The sequence below is a fragment of the Nothoprocta perdicaria genome, unplaced genomic scaffold (genome assembly GCF_003342845.1).
Source record: "Nothoprocta perdicaria isolate Ctin4 unplaced genomic scaffold, notPer1 scaffold_287, whole genome shotgun sequence".
NCBI lineage: Eukaryota > Metazoa > Chordata > Aves > Tinamiformes > Tinamidae > Nothoprocta > Nothoprocta perdicaria.
Genome location: NW_020455518.1, coordinates 583,239 through 602,655, shown reverse-complemented (window position 1 = coordinate 602,655; position 19,417 = coordinate 583,239). Strand labels below are relative to the sequence as shown.

Here is a 19,417-nt window from a genome sequence, read left to right as displayed (position 1 = left end):
GTTRTGCAAGGCATGTGCATGACCTTTTTGAAGGAAATAGCACTCTCTTCAGGCATATAGGAACTGTTTTTCAGCTAGGAGTAGCATTAGTGTTAATTGACATAGCTGGGGAAAGGGATAAATCTTTAYGTCTCCAACTAAGGAAGCAAATGAGATGATTTTTAGTAACATACCTTTGTCGTGGCTCCATTCCTTAGTCACCTACTTCAGTGCAATTGGCAGGTGTAAGTATGCTCATGATTAAATTACTCTGCTCAGGTTACCTGTGAGTTCTGCTTCTTACTGTACAAGAATAGATAAATCCATAGAGAGAAAAAAGGTGCATAGTATCAGAGATGCAGGCTAAAACAGGGAAGGCTATCCCTAAAGGAACTGCATAAAAAAGGCATATGGTCCAAGAGAGATCTAATTGTATCTAGACCTATATAAATATGTAGATGTAACAGCATTTGTATGCAAAAAAGACATGGAGTTTGGAAGATACTCCTGTAATCTCAGGTTGTTCAGAGAATTTTTAGAATTCTTACCATATTTTATCAGCCCATTCTACGTTTTATAATAAAACTCATGACCATATGAGTTCATCTGTTAAGACCAAGTATCTTCCCTGTAAACAGAACTTGCAGAGTAAAGCTGTTTTTCAGAGAAAGTGATGATGTTCAGTGCTTCTGTTATCACCTCTGAGATCTGCTTGTTCCCTCCTGCCCTTGCTCCCAGTGTTTGCAACTGCCTTTTCGTACAAAATATCATATTTACAGTTTATTCTAGTTACCAGTCCCATAACAAGTGGCTGTCAGTGCTGTGAGCTTTTCACTGCTGCTCTGCTGTGGCCAAATATTTGACCAATCCACACGAGTAGTAAGTAGTTATTCAAATAACTTAATGTATATCAGGGAGGTCCTGTGGGCTCTGCTTTTTATCAGCAGCTTAATGCAGTAGCTTTGAGTGATGCTCTGTGCTGCAGGTTAAATCTTGAGTGCTCTGCTTCAGTTGCACTTGTCTTTAGTCCTTGCGATAGCTGTCAAAAATCTTGAGCCAAGTGGGTTGCTCTCACTTTTGACCTCTTAGTTTCTAGCCAGGAATTAAAACTTGACCAGGTTTTAACAGCCCTTGCATCCCTTTTCGTTTTGATGTGTGGGAGGACTAAAGATTTTGGGAGCACTTGATAGTTGGAGCTGCACGACAGGTTCTTACCGTGGTAGCTGCTACTGCTGCATGAGACGGGTGACCAACCTAGGAGTGACCAATTTAAATGGCCCTAATGAAATACCCAAAAAAAAGAAAACTGCAGAAAGAGCAGTTAACGTTTCTGTGTTACTATGTGATCATTCTGCTCCTGAATGTCCCCAAGTTCATGTGGTGATTGAATGTGGTGATTCTTTGGAGATCTTTAAAACCCGCTTGGATGCAGCCCTGTGCCACGTGCTCTAGGTGACCCTGCGTGAGCAGGGGGGTTGGACTCGATGACCTCTGAGGTCCCTTCCAMCCTTCGGCATTCTATGATTCTATGAATGGGCAAGGAGCTTCCTTGGATCCTTGAGGAAACTGCTAATAACATCTCCCCGTAGCCTGATACTTCCTTGCTCGGGARTATTTGTTGTTGTCATCTTTAATCAATTCCTCACTACAATTGCTTTCCTCACCCATCATCTCCATTTTAAGAAAGTATAAGTCTTCTATTTTACTTATTTTTTGATAGAACGCCCTRCAGTTTCTTCATATGCAAAATACCTTAATTTTAGCAATGGCAGTGTATTGACACAGTCTAATTTTCACTGAGATGTTTGCATATATTCCATTTTCTCTAGTTCTTTTTCTTTAATTTTTTTTAAAAATAGGCACAGGGTTTGTGTAGAGCCATCAGGATCATTTCCTTTCCCTTCTCCAACTTTGTAAATGCATTTACATAAGGTAAATATGCAYGGTATTAAACAAGGCTTTGATGCAGTCAAAAAAGGAACAAGGAAAATCGGTGGCTCAAATTGAAGTGAGGAGGAGTGAAAGCAGAAACAAAATGCACAATTTTGGAGTGAAGGGAATCAGATTTCGAGTTGCACTGAGTTCCTGCGGGCTCCTCTGCAAGAGCAGAGGTACTTTGGGAAAGTGGGTTTTAGCCTTTCTGTGAGGCTCTTCCACTCGGAGTGATTGTGACTTGTGTTTTACGAATTCTAAGCAGTCCAATGTCCACGCACAAAATATGTGGAAAATACTAAAAATTCCCCCAGTAAGAGAAATATCTACTTCTAAAGACCAGTGGTGTGRACAAGGAGGACAATGCAAATGTCAACTTAACCAGACTTGTCCCAGGCTGCTTCTACCAAGAGTTGTGGTAGTGTTGAGTTTTTTTCCTAGGTATCCTTGAACAGAAAGCCACGTAAGCCAGTGTCCAAATTTGCTGTATTTTATAGAAATACTGTCTGACAGCCCCGAGCTGATGCTTTTTGCATTCCCACAATGGCTGGTAATAAATAGTGCAAGTGGCTCCATAACCAAGCGYGGCTGTTCCAAGCATTATGTTGTCAGTCCTCTGCAAACAAAAATAATTGATACAAATGAAGCATTTGCACAAAGATGAGCTTCAGCTCGCACAATAAATGAGAGCATGTCAATACGCAAGGAAAAAAATGCCATTACTGCACAGTAACCCAGTATTAGAGAAGGAGCCTTTTCCAGGCTGGAAATCCATAGTGTTCTAAGGGATTTGACTCAAACCAGGGGCTGTAGCAATTTCCAAAGGGATGCTCCTGTGCTTGTGTTGAGCACTATTAAATAGCAAGTAATATCTTTGTCACGGACAGAGTAATGAGTCCTACCACCGTTTGACCTTACCTCTCTAGAGAGCTGAAATTATGAGAATAGGGCAATGTCAAGTTATGAGTAGCTGGGGCAGGTTTTTCTGCAGCTCTGTAGTGGTAAATTGTAACAGCACGGGAATTCTGAATTTGTCTGCTGCTSTTGTCCTTACGTAGAGGAAAAACTCCTTCCCGAGTACTCCTTGTGAGAGAGTGTCTGTGTGTACACATGCAAGTGAGAGGTTGTTTTGAAAATGTTGATTTTGGGGGGCTGTAGGGAAAGATTTTCTGTAAAGCAATATGAGTATGATCACTCTATAGATGTATTTAKAAGCTTATTTTATGTATTATGTAACTGTTAGGTAGAGTCAAATTACTATTTTTACTTGCTCCTGGGTTTTGTGCTAAAGCTCTGGACTTTCTATTGCACGTAGACCTTAGTGGCACCTGCAGCTGAGGGTTGCTTAGTGTACACTCATTTTCATCTTACTTATTTGGCAATCAGAGGAAGCAAATTGCATCTTTGCAGGTGTAGTTTTCAGGGCTTGGTTCAGGGATAACCAATGCTTGATAGGCTTCATCAAAATGAGGTTTGCTGGCTTTGAGAAGGAAGTAAAATATAAGTCACTGGTAAAAAGGTAAAAATTAAGGGTATAGCCATGACTTTGACAGTGCTAGAGTCTACAAACTAACATTTGGCGTGAGAACTGTGTCAAGGAAGGGAAGTTGTCTCTTTCTTCGTGGAAAATATGATTGTTTTTGGTGAAGAACAAAGGATGTGAAAGTGCCAGCTTGTCRGAGCGCTGATTTAGCGGCAGTTGTGGTGCTGCTGAGCAGCTGTTGGGCTGTAAGGGGACAGGGGCTGAACTGTGTTTTGGAGACATGAGAGTTCAGGGGTATAATTAGAGGAGGAAAGCCTGACTGAGCAGTGAATGAGACCTCAAAAAGAAAAAAAGGGAACCTTAAAGTACAGTACTTAGAGAAGGCAGGAGCTGGGAAATGGTTCATTCACATTTCTTCAGTTTTACTCCAGGTGCGTGTGATTTTAGTGAAATTTTCTGAGCATTTTATGCTACAAAATGAGAGAAAAGACAGGGTAAAAGTTGKTTTTTTGCTGCCTTTTAGGCTTAGTCGACCATTATTAATTAGTAATAGTTGCTCATTAATTTGCCTGGCTACAAAATAGCCTTTTCTGTTTACTACTCATCTGCAGCTGTGACCTGAACAGCTGCCTTTACTACAGCATCTCTTAGCTGATCCTCCTCTTTGCACTGATTGAGCCTTTTTTGAATTATTAATGTATTTAATTTGAGCTAAAGTCTTTCTGATTAGAAGCTATTTTGTCTACTAAAGATCCCAGTTAAAATTCYTCTTTCTGTTGTTGTTGTTATTAGTAAGAAAAATAATACTATGTTTATATAGTGATCAAATCAGGGGGTTATTGCACGAGTACCAGGAATTTCAAAGCAGCTTCCCCAGGCACTAAATTTGCACATCTGAGCAGGATTATTGATGCAATTTTTTGCTAAGTGTACAGAGAAAGAACCTACTCAAATATTGCAGCAGAAACCAGAGCAGTAACTTTATTTGCCCACAGCCTTTCATTTGTTAGTGTTTCATCAGTTGCCATTAATTGCTGTAGCTCTGCCCAAGTCAGGGAACAAATATAACAAGCTGCCGGTGTTTTTTGGTATGTGTATGTATAGTTTTATTTAAAAGGATTATCTATGATTAATCTTTCTGCAGTCACTGAATAAGTCACCTTCAGTTAATCACTAAATACAATTAATATTTCCTGAATCCTTTCCATTGCGTAAGCGTGTGTACTAGGTAATAGCAAATGCTGTGATATGTTGCACTAATCCTTGTCCCTTGCTTCTCTTTTGCAGACACTTGGGGCTAGATTTAGTTCCTCGGAAGGACTTTGAGGTGGTGGATTCAGATCAGATCAGTGTTTCAGATCTTTATAAAATGGTAAGAAATCTGTGGGAGAATCTTAGGAGTTTTCCTGGGGGTTGGCGTGAAAAAGGGAAAACTTGATGTCTTAGTTAGAATAGCGTTATAAGTTAAATGCTTTTCTTTTTTTACACCATAAGCATCCAAATAGTCACTATTTCAATTACTCTGCATTCTTTGTAGCAAAAATGAACCAACTTTCTTAGGAAAATGGCATGCCAAATACATTTTGGTAGAATGGAGAGAAAAGATACAAGAAAAATGCTCAATGTTTATTTGGGTTCTAATGAAGTATAGATACAGCACACACAAAATCTCTTTTGGAAAGTCTTGGTTTAAAAAGTAGTGTAGGTCCCTTTGAACATCATTTCATCTTGCAATTTTCTCTTGGTTGTGAATCTACTTTGGAAGCCACGGGAGGAGTTCTAAAAGGCAAATCCATCAGGTGCAGCTGATAGAAATGATTGTGCTCTTCACTGTTGGTTTTAAAATCAATATACTAACATTAAACAAGGCAGCAAGAATCTTTTCCACTTATTCGAAGAACTAAATAAAGTGTCCTCTCCTGCTGAATGTCAGCGTTGACCGTCACTGTCATTTTTGACAACTTCTGTTTCTAAAAACATCTCCTGGTGGAGGCTTCGCAGCCTTCTCAGGCAATCCCACACAACCCTTTTGCATGGCTTACTGTTCTTATCGTTGGCAAGTTTTATTAATAGTTCTCTTAGACCTAGAGGATTTCTTGGTGAAATCTGAGCTTGAATTTGCCTGTCATGTCCAGAGAAACAGATTACTCCCTGCCTCTCTGCACCTGGCTTTGTTACTGAGGACTGTTGTTCTGTCCCACTCAGTTGTTCATTCCGTAGGCAAAACAACCCAAATTCTTTCAGTTCTATATAGATCAAATTTGCTAGACCACCAGGTCTCACGTGTGTTCTACGCATCCCTTCATTGCAATGGGGTCCAATTTTTATCATTACAGCCATTAGTGTGTTCATCTCGCACTAAATTTGTTTAAATTTGTTTGAAATTTAATCTCACACTAAATTTAAATTTGTTTGAAGTATGAGAGTTGTGCTCTTAATGAACCCTAGAGCCACTAATACAATTCACAAGGTGTTTATTTGGGTCCTCTTGCATTAGGAGGRCTGTATAAGGCAGTTAATTTTGTTCAGGGTCACGATGCAACTATAAAGTGAGGAACATGTGATGTTCAGAGGCACAAGCAAAAACCTTTTCAAGGTGCTTTTGGAGAAAAAGAGAAAATTGATTTTTATGCCAAGTAAATGTTATGATCTGACTTCTGCAAGTAATCACCTTCCTACTTGAAAATGTTGTTTGACTCTTAATTAGCTAAGATTAGGTAGTGGTAAGTCTGTGTCTARGCACTTTTTATTCCTGTGCAGGATGTCCTTTTCCCCGGGACAAAGGCACTTGTTAAAACAGGCTACATGCTATTGCTGTTTTGGCTTTTTTTCCATCACACAACAGTAGTTTTTTTTGGGGAAAAATATAATGTTGCATGAGGTAATTAGGAAGCATATAACCCTACAGTAATAATTTTGAGTGCTAATTCCTCATTTACCGTAGACGAAGGAGTCTGGTGCGTTTACACCTGAGTTTTCCTTGAAAAAGCAGCAAAGAAAYAACTCTGCCCTTAGCCCTGAAGGACAAGTCCTCAGCTCAGCAGAGCTTGCTGCTGAGGTCTCTGCTGGTATCAGGATATGACCATTAGTCAGTTCACACTTTGCTGTTGCCTCAGTTTGCAGATTCAAGAAGACACTGCTGTCTGATCACATCACGTCCACAGTCAGAAGGCAATTTCGGGAATCAAAACAGCGGAAAACCTATTATTTTTTAACTTAAATATTGCAGATGTTTGAAGGGGTTTCTTTCTTCAAGCGGGGGAAGAATCCTCCGTTCGCCTGGCAAAATATTTAATGGATTCTCAATTGTGCAATGAGATTTTTGCTTGTAAGATCTATCGAATATAGTCATGAGTTCACAATTACTTTTCACATTTAGAGCACGGTATGGCACATGCTAAATGTGCCATAAGAAATAATCTCATATTAGCAGAAAAACATACAAGGCAACATCCTGGGCATTCTCATATATAAGTGGGAAGAAATTCTGTGTGGAGTTACTAGACTTACCATTTCTTCTATTAGTAAAATTTTCAAGTTTAAAGACGATATGTAAGATTTTAGTTTTATTTGCAAAGTTCATTTCCAGCTACTAGATGAGGTTTCATTCTCTTCATCTCGTTGTCAGAAATGTCAGACCTTAGAGCCTTGGACTTTGTGTTTCTCCAGGGAAGTCATCACAAAGCTTCATCCTAGAGGCTTTGGGATGAGTGGCATTTGTCAGAAATRTTTGTTTTGTTCCCGAAGGAAACCAGACTGCTCTTTCCCTCTGATGATGTTTGTGATTTTAGCMAATTCCACAGAGCACAGATACATTTTGCTTTACATGAGCTTCTGAAATTGTGGAAAAATTTATGGTCAGAYTTTTGCCAAGGAGCTCAGTACTGGAGTTCAAACTGACACTGAAGTCCTTTGCTGAACTTGCTGTACTTCTGCTTAAGCTGAGCTTGCTGTCCAGCGTGACAGTGCCAGGCAGCATCCCGCCTGCCTCGCCGAATCTATTCCAGTTGCTTTTGTCTGCCTTGAATTTTGTAAAGTTTCTATTGACTGGTTCTTCTAGACTGCCTAAGGCCCCTTCCTTTCAGAGGTCTTGCCCTCTGTGAACTTTACCAAGACAGCATTGCTCCTGGGGTTGATCTCTGAAGAAGAGCTTCGCTTTACTTGGATACTGGCTACAAGCACAAGCAACTAGCTGCTACTTCTTGAGCCAGAGCATTTTTTATCAATACAGTTAGTTTGCCCACGCAGGTATCGCTTCCCAACTTGTGTTCTGGGTTGCTGTGCGAGACCGTTGAGTGTCTTGCTAGAGTCAAGTCATCCACCAGCCTTTTCCATCCTCAGGTTCAGGATGGAAAAAAATGGCTTGGTTAAACATGATTTACCACTGGTAACTCCTCACTGGCTTTTTCCACTCGCCTTCTCATTCATGTGTTGAGAAATGAGAACCATGAGAACATAGGTGCTTTGGGTGGAATCTAGTCTCTTGGTTGCAATAAACTTGCAACCTAATTTTCAGCCARTTGGTGAGGGTTTTGCTAGCGATGGGCTCTGCAAACAGCAGTGTTGGCTGTGGAGGCCAGCGCTCTTTGGACCATTGCTCACCTCCCTGACTCGAGTTCATCTCCCATGGTACCACTTGGATTGACAGCTGAGTTTTGGTCAAAAGAAGAAGCTTGAACAGTTTTAATAGCTGGTCACTTCAGAGCCGGTTGATGTTCACTGAATAAATAAGCAACTCAAGCCCTTAAACTAAAAGGGGTTTTGTCATTGGGAGGAAGATGCTGTCAAAAGATGCACAGTGCAGCTGGAGATCGTAATTTCTCCTTCTGGTAGTGCAGAAGAGGACACTTTTATAACAGTGAACATGGAGCTGTCAAAATATGCCATTTAAATTACCATCATCTTGATTTAATCTCATTATGAAGATTAGCTTTCATTTTCTGGTAATGAGTCCTCCCTCTGTTTTCTCTTCCGAGTGGAAGACAAGGGTGTGTTTGGGAATCACTCTAGTTGAATGTTGGTGGGATCCCTTGGACTTCCAGCTCTTCTGAAGCCACAAGGCTGTCAGCYGATCAGGCTTGGCTAGGTTGGTTTCTTAGAAGATATAAACTGTGTGTTAGAAGGATAGAGATAGGGAATAATAAAGATGATATATGTTCATGTGCAATAGTATTAATATTTCAGTTTAAAATGCCTATTTAAAATGAATATGTCAGACAGGCATGGCAGAATCACTAATGATATATGTATTTTTAAAGCTCTCCAAAACCTTTTCAATTTAAATTAGTATTAAATCTTCCCTTAGAGATTAAAAAGGTTGAGTTGAGAGGCTTGCAGTCCATTTTCTGATTATACCATTTCCTCTTAGCAGGAAAGGCTTTAAATACAGGATCATCCCCTGCACTCTGTYGCAGCGACGTAGCTCTTAATACAGACATTTGTATATAGGTGTTGGCCAGCTGAAGTTTTGGAAATGTCTTGCGTAGTTTGTCAGGATTTGACTTTGTGACAGACCAGATCAGAGCAAAAATTTTGAGATATTGAGTCTTTCTTTCTAGATTTTTATGGATTTGAACAAAAGCACCTTTTTCATAGATGAGGATTAGTGATAAYGTTATCTCCTCCTTTAGCAAGAGGATGCATAGATTATGCAACATCCTCAAGGACCTCCTGAAAAGAAATGCTGTTACAGTACTGGAAGTTCTGCCCAGCTGACCATAGCSATTTACTTTAAAACCTGCATTAAATGCCACAGTTAAATTATAGTAATTAAGCTAAGRGAGGCCTGAGAATTAGAAAAAGCCTATTAGAAAGGTAGTGGTCTTGTAATTGATATATTGTAAAATAGGAAACAAAAGGTTGCTAATAATCTTGAACAACCTTTTAAAAGTATTGTTTTATTGCTCTGCAGATGTAATGTAAATATTTCTTGCCTCAAAAGTTCTAAACTTTATTATTCTCTATCTTCTCAGCATTTATCAAGCAGACACAGCGTCCAGCAGAGCACATCACAGGTAACTGTTCTACAATGTCTGCATGTGAATTTTCATTGTCTTTAAGTATTTGAAAATATATCTGTCCATAAAGGTATAAAACATATATAAGATTGGACAAGTCTCATGGAGCATTTTCACTGAAGATCCCCAACAACAATTCACTCAGAAAGGTCCTACTCCAATTTCCATTTATCCCTTTAGTGAGACCCAAAGTAACCTGTTTATTCGGAACAGCTTACAAAGAATATAAAGCTCTATCAAAATGAGAAATGTTTTTTTTTTGATTGGGCACTCTTTTTCATCCTTTGGTTTTATGAATAGGTCTTGATGTACTTGATGAAAACATAAATTTTTCTGGTGCTTGGCTTTAACTCAGGTTATCTCAACATCAGATTGATATACCTAAATTATCACTATATTTATATATGAACTGCAGCTGTTAAAAAGACATTACTTAAAATCTTTCATTTATGAACAACTGAGAAAGTGTTTTTATGGTTTTAATCAGGTGGATACGATCCGTCAGCGTCACGGGGAAGCTTGCCGCRTGCCAGTGCCTCATCACTTCTTCCTCAGCCTCAAGAGCTTCACCTACAACACGATTGGAGAAGACACCGATGTCTTTTTTTCTTTATATGACGTTCGAGAAGGCAAACAGATCAGGTAGGACTACTCGAGGAACTTAAAAGCTTTCTAAAGGGAAAAAATAGTCAACAAAGTAGTTAAATTGTTGGAAAAGAGTATACAAGCTCTTGTCATGGAGTGACTGAAAGGATGAAGTTGATGAATTGAGTTATGGTGTTGCAATGCCTACCTCAGAATATAAGTAATGCTGGTTGTCCTATCYGCAGAAGTGTTAGAAAGACACAATGAGTGAATTTTGTTCAGATTTCTGACATCATCTTCTTGTGTTAAGGTATGTCTTAGCATTTAGTTCCTGCCATCTTAGGGCCATTATTTAAGAAATACTAGTACTAGTTGGGTTGYGTGGTGTCTCTGGTTAAGAAGATTGCTGTGTTTTTAGGTGGTGGACTGAGTGCTCCTGCCTTACAGAACTGTCGAAATACAGCTTGCTTTCATCACTGTCACTAGTGATATAAGTCTGGGTGTTTGTATTTTTCTGTCAGTAACTCTAGCTTGGACAGCTGGGGTGCTCAGTGTGTTGAGGTAGCTAGTGCTGATTTCAAACCCATGCAAAATGTGCTGCATGTGGTTTGAAAGCATTAGAATTTGTAGAAGAGCATCAGAGAATGTGCACTGTCTCCTCAGTGACGTGTACCTTGCTCTCRGCTCGAGTACAGCATTTTGTGTTGGGGTTTTCTTTTGAATTTTGGTTAAGGGCAGTCCTGGCAATTGGCTCAGACTGTTTTTTTTTTGAAGTGGTCAGAACTACCCTATAAATTTGAGCAAAAATGATGTTTAGATGCATTTCAACCCGAGGCAAGAAAAATCAAAACAAACAGAGCTGTCTTCCCTTTGTATTTTGACAATTTTAGTCCAAGGAAGTTCAGAGCAGAGTGATCAAGGTTTGTAGCATTTCACATCCTAGTGAGCATATAGAAAGCTCCAATAATTCAGGTGCTGTTTATAAATATGTATCTGTGATCACTGAACCATTTTGAGGCATGTAGGAGGAGGAATGCCTGGTCTGATACTGCACCACGTTTGTTTCACCTGCACTGCATTAGAAATGTTCRTTTTGATAACATACCTATAATTAGGACATGTCTGTAATTACAGGCAAAAGGAACAGAAAATGACTGTTAGGAGTGCAAGGTGAGAATGGCAAAGCTTCCTACAAAGCAAAAATTTCCACAATTAATTCATAACACAAAATAGTAAAACATCAGGTTACTTAGGTCAGGAAAGCTGCACGTAAAGGACAAGAGAAACTACAGCCCTGACTGCACAAGCTTCAGAAATTACTTCTAAAGATGATGGATCACCTTGGGCCACGGTTCTGCGTAGCTTGTAAACACCAAGTGGGAAATCCTGCGAGAGAATTTCCTYAATCATGAGGAAAACATGAGCTACAACGATGCAGAAGTGCAAAGGAGAGTTGTGGCATATTTAAATATATCAAATAATGCTTTGAGGTGCAGACGGGTGTTTCCATCCTGCTCCTGGTATCGTGCAGCAGTGAGGGGCTGCAGTGCAAATGTCGTTTTTATGATGTCTTGCATCCCAAAGAGGGGAAGTGTGTGATGAGGCTGAGCTCTTTTGTAGGGAAGAAACCCAAAGCRGATAAATGTGCTGCTGCAAAAGGAGAACGATGCTATTATATCTACATTAAAGGATGAAGTCTCTTTCCTGCTCTGTGCACCTCATGAAATGGTAGAYTGAGGTTAAACCAAGCAAATTTCTGCATGCTGTGTTCTCGCTGAAAGGATAAAGTGACTTTTGTGGGAGGGTTTTGGCACTGATGGATCCAAGCTGTCCATATGGTTACACTGGAGATTGCCTGGCACATTAGTGCTTCGGACACATCGTGGATTGCAGGTGTGTTGGTTGTAGCTGTTATTTCCCACTCGGGATAAACACAAAATCAGCTCAAGGTTTCTCTTTTTCAAGAGAAGTAACACTTGAATRCAGGTTAGCGCTCAGGTGGCTGCTCGAGCTGGAGGTACATTCCCAGGCTCCACATGCAAATGTGGTGCTCTGTTGTTTCATGGCTGGTGCTGTCTGGAAATGAGAAATAGCCAAAACGGATAATGGGCAAATACAGGTAGTCAGAAAAGCAACGTGGCTGTCCAGAAGGTAAGACTTGGACATAATAAAAATTAGGTACTTTTTTTCTTTTTGTGCCAACAAGAAAATTGTAAGAAGAAATACTTGCTAGCAAACAACTGCATCAGTGAATGTCTGACTCTACAACCTGTTTCAGGTTATTCTCTTTACGTGCAAAAGATGCTAGGCTAACAACACAAACTTTTTTACTAAGCTTTGACACTTCAGTTTGCTTCTCACATGGAAGTTAAAGGAAGTTAGAGGGAAARAAGAGAGAAACTTCAACTGGCTTTGAGACTGGCACTAGTCTTGAAGCTTCTTTGAGCTCTGATAGGATTGAATTCTGCCTAACACATTTCTTTTAGAAATAATGATTCTAGCTAAATGGTAATTCTTCAGTATAATGCATTGTCTGCCTTCAATTTGTATAGAAGAGGGTTTTCCAGATGTGATCCCAGAAAACAAAATGTAAATGTATGTAGAGCTAGATGTAACTCAGTTCAGCTGCTTGCTGTATTCTGCTCTGGTGCTAATGTAATGTTTCTCTGTGTGATACTCCCAATGCACCTTGTTATAAGATGAATACAACTCTATTCCAATGAATAAGAAATCCATATTGTGCCTAAAAAACAAAACAAAATCTATAACAAAGACATGCAATCTAAAGGCAGAAAGGCTTGAAGTTCATAAAAATGTACTTTGGAAGTGTTGCTTGAAGAACCAAGGAGGGATGAGAAGCCAGTAGAGTAATAAGATTGTCTTTGTGGCACCTTGTAGCGCCCAAGGAAACGTGGAGAGAGCTCCACCAGACAAGGAAAGCCTTCAGGTTGCAAAAGGAAAAAGTGCTTTTTTTCTGATTTCCATTTTCCATGGGAGATCACGGAAGAGCTAATAGAGCAACTATCCTAAGCAAACATATTGCTTTCTAAAATTAAGAAAGATTTATATAAGGGAAGAGGTGGAAGCTAGATGAGATGCCAAGAAAGCCAGGAAGAAAACTTAGTGGTCTTGAATGCYTTAATGGTCTTAATAATGCAGTCAGATTTGTGTCTTTGTAATTTTTTTCAATATTATGCATATTTTTAAGTTCAGCATTTTAACCTTAACTTGTTTTAATGGATAAAACCAATTTTGAGGGATCAGAATCAGAATTTTTCTCACCCCAAAGTCTGGCAAGTCTTGAGGGTCCTGCCACTTCCGTAATCGTCTGTTTCCTCAGTATTTTATAGGATGTGCAGGGGCAAGTAGCTCAAATGGAGAATCACTTCTATGAAAATAGAGCAATCTAGAGAGGAAGAGTTAATAACAAGGAAAAATTTAGAGCTTTGGGTATATAAGCAGTGATTATGCCTGCTCTCCAAGAGTCSCTAGGAAATATAACATTCAGCACCCTGTCTTACCATTTAAGCYAAGTTCTGCTCTGTCATTCATCCTGCGTATCTTTTTTCCTATGGAGAATCCTCAAGCTATTCCAAATCCCTCAATAAGCACCATGAAGTCTTGAAAGCTGATGAGTTTCTGCGTGTTGGTGTACAAGAATCAGCCTGAAGTTTAGCAATGTGCAGGGACTGTAAAATACACAGGTATCCAGCCGGGTACGAGGGCTGTCCTGAAGGGCACCAGGGTGCCTCTGTGCTCGAGCTGGCAGCTGCTCTTATTCCTCCTCAGTGAAACCCAGTTTCTTTTTATAAGCATGATTCTCCCTCAAACAAGAAGTGTCAAGCAGCAATATGAAGGGCACCACTTTCACTGATCTGATTTTTATTTTAGTATTGTTTTAGCCTCGCATTTGATTGGAAAAAGCATCGGTCCAGCTGTGCTTCCATGTATCCATCTTGATTCTTTCTGTAACCTCGAACAAACTATGAGGCAGAGGAGCTAGAAGAGAAGAAGTAAAGCCAGTAAAAAGACAGAAAACTCGCAAATAATTGCCGTAGGATGTACTGGGCTAAAAGATAGACCCAGGCAAGGCTGAGAAGATGTTTTACTGTTTGTTCATGGAATTGGTAAGCACAGCTCTCCATCTCTCATGTGAGAGTGCAGCTAGATATACCATGCAGTTCTTGTATGTATTTCAATCTGAACTTGTGTTATGGCTTTGCAGTGATTTTATATAGAATACACCGTGAGTCTGCGTGGCTTTGAGAGAATTTCATGCTGTCAGTAGGAAATATGGGGGGTAAAAAGGTAACTTTATGGTAAAAGGGGGAACAAACATGTTGCTGAAGTACTGCCCAGCCTGAACTCTGCCTGCACAGGGGATTTCTAATGATCCTAAATGGGGATCGAATGTAGGGGGCATGTATAAATATGTATATTCTAATGAGCAGTTTATCTGACAGTACAATAAAAGGAGACTATCTTAGGCAGAAGAAAGATGCTGTATAGTTATTGACCTTGAGAGTTMTGGATGGTTCTCATGTCGGCAGAAGGCTGCACTTTGCCTGCTTTCAGTTCCATAATGTCTGGTTTTGGGCAGCAGTGGAGAGCGCAGTATTGTCCCCCCTGCGTTTCTTCACACTCATGATTTTGGCATTCGCTTTCTCCAGGTCCTCATCAAACAGTTATTCAAGTTTTTCACCTTTCCACCTATTTTTCTATTTCTCTCATAACATTCAGTTTAAYTCTTTTTGCAGGCATCCTTCCTTCAATACTTCACCACTACATTAAATTTACTTTTTTCTTTGTGTTGATTCTTCCCTTTTACTCTGTTTAAAACACACATGCAGATGGAGTCAATTTCTTTGTCCAGTTAGCACTTAATAATTGAATTTAGAAAAAATGCTCATTTTTAAGGGGAGAGAGAAAGAAAGGAAAAGAAAGAGAAATGGAAGTCAAAGTACTCATAAGAGCGAGCTTGTGGGAGGGTCAAGTACTGTATTGAGAGAGGATATAGGAAGGGTGCAGTAGTAGCATAAGCATAATTTGGGGAGTTATTAACTYAAACTGAGAAGCATTTCTCTCACCTTTTTTTTTCTCCTTAATAAATTGTACCTTGTGCTTTTTCTAAAYCACATTATACTTATAACTGTATAACCTCATGCAAAGAGCAGATACCATATAATTATCTAATCCTTTCTGATTACCTAGGTGATAAATGTGGATTTGACTAGAGATAATGTGCTTAAACTTTTGGATATGGGGGCATGGTATGATTTGCTACCAAGAAAGGAAAGGTGTGCTATGATATAAGGTGCTTGTCCAAAATACCCATTGAAATACCCTGTGGTGCTTACTCTATATGCTGCACATGCTAGCACAATAGGTTGATGTCCTGATGTGCATAACAATTTAATTTAAGGAAAGGCACAGCAAATATTCACACACACACACACACACACACGAAAAAAGGGACAAAGTAATAAATTATACCTTTTTATTAACCAGATATCTCCAGTGTTCTTGATGACCTTTAAAAAAAATTCATTAACATGAATGGCGTTAACATAGTAGACCAGAGTGAATGATTATAATGATCCCATCTGCTCTKAAAACTAATTTCTTATTTCAGTATATATCATTTCTACTACCTGAGGTGGCTTCCCAACTGCAAGAGAAGGGCCTTGTTCCATTAACCAAGTGACCAAGAGCAAAAGTCRCAAAGATGCTTCGTCCTCTCACCCTGTCCTGCTTTTTGATCGCTCAGCAGATGTGAGCAAAGTCAACATCTGGTTCTTTAAAGCATCTTACTGTGTTTTGTGGAGATGCCTTTTCACGTTCCTGTGCTTATCACTGGAGGATTAAATTGTTATCCATTCAGTCTCAGCATATGGCAAAGTAAACAACATGAAGAAATACGAGGAAACTGAGTCCCACGGTGATGATAAAATAGTAGATGCTGGAGTCTCTTCTATCCAGCTGCCAGTTTTCAGTAAAGTGCTAGAGATTTGGTGGTTTGAAACATCCATTTCTGTTCTAAACTCGAAAAACAAGAGGGGAAAAGGATGGAAAACATAACTCAGCTCCTAACGCTGTTGCAGATGGATGGTTTGGAACATGGTTTCAGTGGAAGCGCTCTGAAATTGTGGGTAAATTGGGAGAACTTGAGCAACGCAGGCACGTCCGCCGTCTTAGGAATATGGTGCCATTGACAGAGGACTTCTCAAGAAAGAAACGTGGTTTAGAAGCAACGTGTAATTATGGGCTAAAAATGGGCTCTCCATCTAATCACGATAGTTGGATTTAGCTATTACATGGTCCAAAATAGATGTGACAAATGAAGTCATCTGGCCCTTCTTGCGAGGATGTATGAAGAATATTAAAGTGACAATATTTGTTGGTTGTTACTCTTGCTCTGTAGTTGTGTATGGGCTCTAATTGCAGAAATAATGTAGGTAACTTCTAATTGCAGAAATAATGTAGGTCACTTCCATTCTGTAACTCATCTGGTGACCTTGAGACCCTTGTCAGCAGAAAAAAAATCTGATAAAATCAGGAAATACATAAGCTTTTAGGATGGTAAGGATCTGAAAGTATTTGGGAAACAAGACTATTATTATTTTAAACATATTGGATATATTGTCTCCTTGCCTCATGAGCAGGTTAACTTCCACTGCATGGCTTCACTTTGGGCAGCATGAGTGTTAGGAAAGGAAGAGTTTTCTCAAGCTACTCCTGTGCTGTTTTGTTCTACTTAATATATTTAAACTGCCGTTGCTACTTGTAAGTGAAATTGAAATGACAGAATCTGCCATGTGGTAAGGCTATTAAAACAAACAAACAAACAAAAACTTTGTTTCAAAAAGAGTAATATTCAGCACTTTGAAAGACTCTGAACGATCAGTTTGCAGGGGAATTGATAGTTTTTGTTTTCTCCAATCTGGCTGACAAGACTCAAATCTATCTACCTGAAGGCAACCTTGACAAAGGTGATGGGAATGCTGATCCTTTTGTATATTTATTGGTAGCAGCTCAGTTGTCTTTTTTCTTTGACCTTTTACACTGTCAATAGGGATGTAAATCAGCACTTCAAAAATTAGTAGCTAACACTACATGGTATTTACACATTTCTTCTTGAGTAATCTTCTTGAAACACTTTCTAATGCAGAAGATTATTGTCTTCTGGAACTTTGTTTTAATTACTAAGCARATTTCTGAGATTTGATAGCAAGCTCTCCACCAAGTTCTCTTGGAGAAGAGATTTGAGATGCTGCCTACCACAGTTTTGAGGGGACTGAGTGTCTGTAGACAGACGCTCCTGTCCCATAGACAGACGCACCAGAGCTGGGCGAGCTGGGCAGAGCCTCTCCTGCCACAGTAATCCCGGAAATTTGACTGGTGGGAAGGCCAGGAATAGAGACTGGCAAAGGGTTACAGACATGGATAGGGGAGGAACAGACAGGGAATTGAGTGTTAATAAAGTCACAAAACAAGGTCATTGGACAGATGGATACGGGAATTGAATAGGTGGAAGAGGAAGTGACATTGAGTAGTGTGGAAAGATCAAGAGAAGGACGAGTGATGCCAGGAGGCCCTGGGGARCTGGCCCGAGCTGTGGCAGAAGAGTCTTTCCCACCTGGAATGGACCTTACATTTCCTTATTTCCACCTTCCTTTTCTGTTTAGGTAATAGCTGTGCCAGTGCTGTGACAATGTGTGTGAATTCATTCCCTGTTGATTGCAAATTATTTAAAATATTCTAGTGTTCCGCAATTGCATATTGCGGTGTTAAGCAGAAAATTACATTTGGCTTTTATTGGGCAATTGCATGCAAAATTTTCCGTTTCTGTTTTCTTTAATAGCAGTCTTTTGATAGCTGTTTTAAAACAGAGAAGTTCTCTCCCTCAATGCAAGAACTTGTCTATGGGGAAAAATCCTCTGTCTCATTCATAATTATTCCTTAATATTCAGGGAATTTTTCTAGGAATGAGACTTCCTGACTAATGAGCTTTTCCCTCTGGCTTCTAAGCCGCGTCACGCAAAGCCAAATGGCAAGGGTGCACATTATAGAGGCAAGTTTAAACGAAGCTGTCGTTGCAATGGATTTAAGAGCAGTTTCAGACAAACTAGCAGCTCCCAGATTAGAAACAGAGAAAGAATACTCATTTTGATTTAAAAAAAAAAAAAAAAAAAAAAAAAAGCCCTAATGTTCAAGTTTAGAAGTTTCACGCACGGGCTTGCCCAGGTTGAGGTCAGCATCACTCGTGGGGATTAAGGAATCACCCCGTCTTAGTAATTTCTTTATTTTTTGTAAACAGGAACTTACTCTCCCTAATGGAGATACCTCCCCTCAGGAACACAAATATCTCCCTTTTAGGGTTTAAATAACAAGCAGAAATGCCGATGACTGTGTTGAATGTTCAAGCGGACGCGGGAGGACCCCAGGAGGAGCAGTTGGAGCTTGGCTGCTGTTCATTTACAGGCTCTAATAACATTTTTAATGTTTCTGGGGAGTTTCTTTGGCTTGAAGGTGGTTGTGAGAAGCGGCAGGTAGTTATTTTAGCTAATTGCTGTTCCTATGGAAACCCCGTGTTCGCAGCGCCAGCCTTGCTGTCAGCTCTGTGATCCTCTGCTGGGGCTTCTGGCCAGCGTGGCAGCTTCGTCCTTCCCGAGCCCCAGGCCTGAATGTGCCGGGAAGCGACGTGTGTTGCTGGGACCACCACGCTCGGAGCCACGTTCCCTTCCCCTTGGTGTCCCTTTCCCCACCGTGTCTTTATGAAATACTCTCTATGAAGTGACGCAAGGCGCTTCCACCCCGTCTCGAGTCTATTGCAGGTCATGGGCACTGAGCAGCCGACCACGAGAAAGAAACACGGACATTKGCTTGTAAAGAAAGGTTTTTCCAATAGTCCTTGCATCCCTGTTCAGACACATCGCGAGATGTGTGACCCCTATAGATTATTTCCTGCTGAAACCCTGCTCTGCACTGGGGCTCTAACACTACTTWTGGTTGACATTATTATAACTGAGCAGTGAGTCCTCTATGGAGGGGTAGTAGATGYTCTTCCATGGACCATCCAAGGCCTGAAGACTCCTTCTAGGAAGCCCAGGGAGATTTTAATTTGGAGGCGAGCTCCCAGCAGCTGCAAAGACAACAATTTTTTTATTCCCAGAGGATGAGCAAGAAATAGCAACTCCAGAAGGTAAACATTAGTACCAGAAAATAAACTTGAAAAATGCTTCTGTAGAAGCTAGCATATGGACCACTAACAAATTGCTTACTCAGCTGAAGAGTTTTACCTTTAAAGTAGGGTAGCAAAACATAGAYGCCTTTTGAGGTATTTTTGTAAATAGGAAACTTTGTGATCTTTCCACAATGAAGGTAGAGCCAGATTTCTTTTTTATTTTTTGACTCTTACTGT

General features: G+C 40.0%; 1 protein-coding gene across 1 annotated transcript in view; it reads left to right on the top strand.

Moving 5' to 3' along the window:
- DOCK3 (dedicator of cytokinesis 3) overlaps window positions 1-19,417 on the top strand; it is a 147,878-nt gene that overhangs the window by 50,289 nt on the left and 78,172 nt on the right. The window contains exons 7-9 of the mRNA XM_026041538.1: window positions 4,682-4,766; window positions 9,367-9,408; window positions 9,899-10,053. Of these exons, the coding sequence (XP_025897323.1) occupies window positions 4,682-4,766; window positions 9,367-9,408; window positions 9,899-10,053 (282 nt within the window). The remainder of the gene's footprint in view (window positions 1-4,681; window positions 4,767-9,366; window positions 9,409-9,898; window positions 10,054-19,417) is intronic.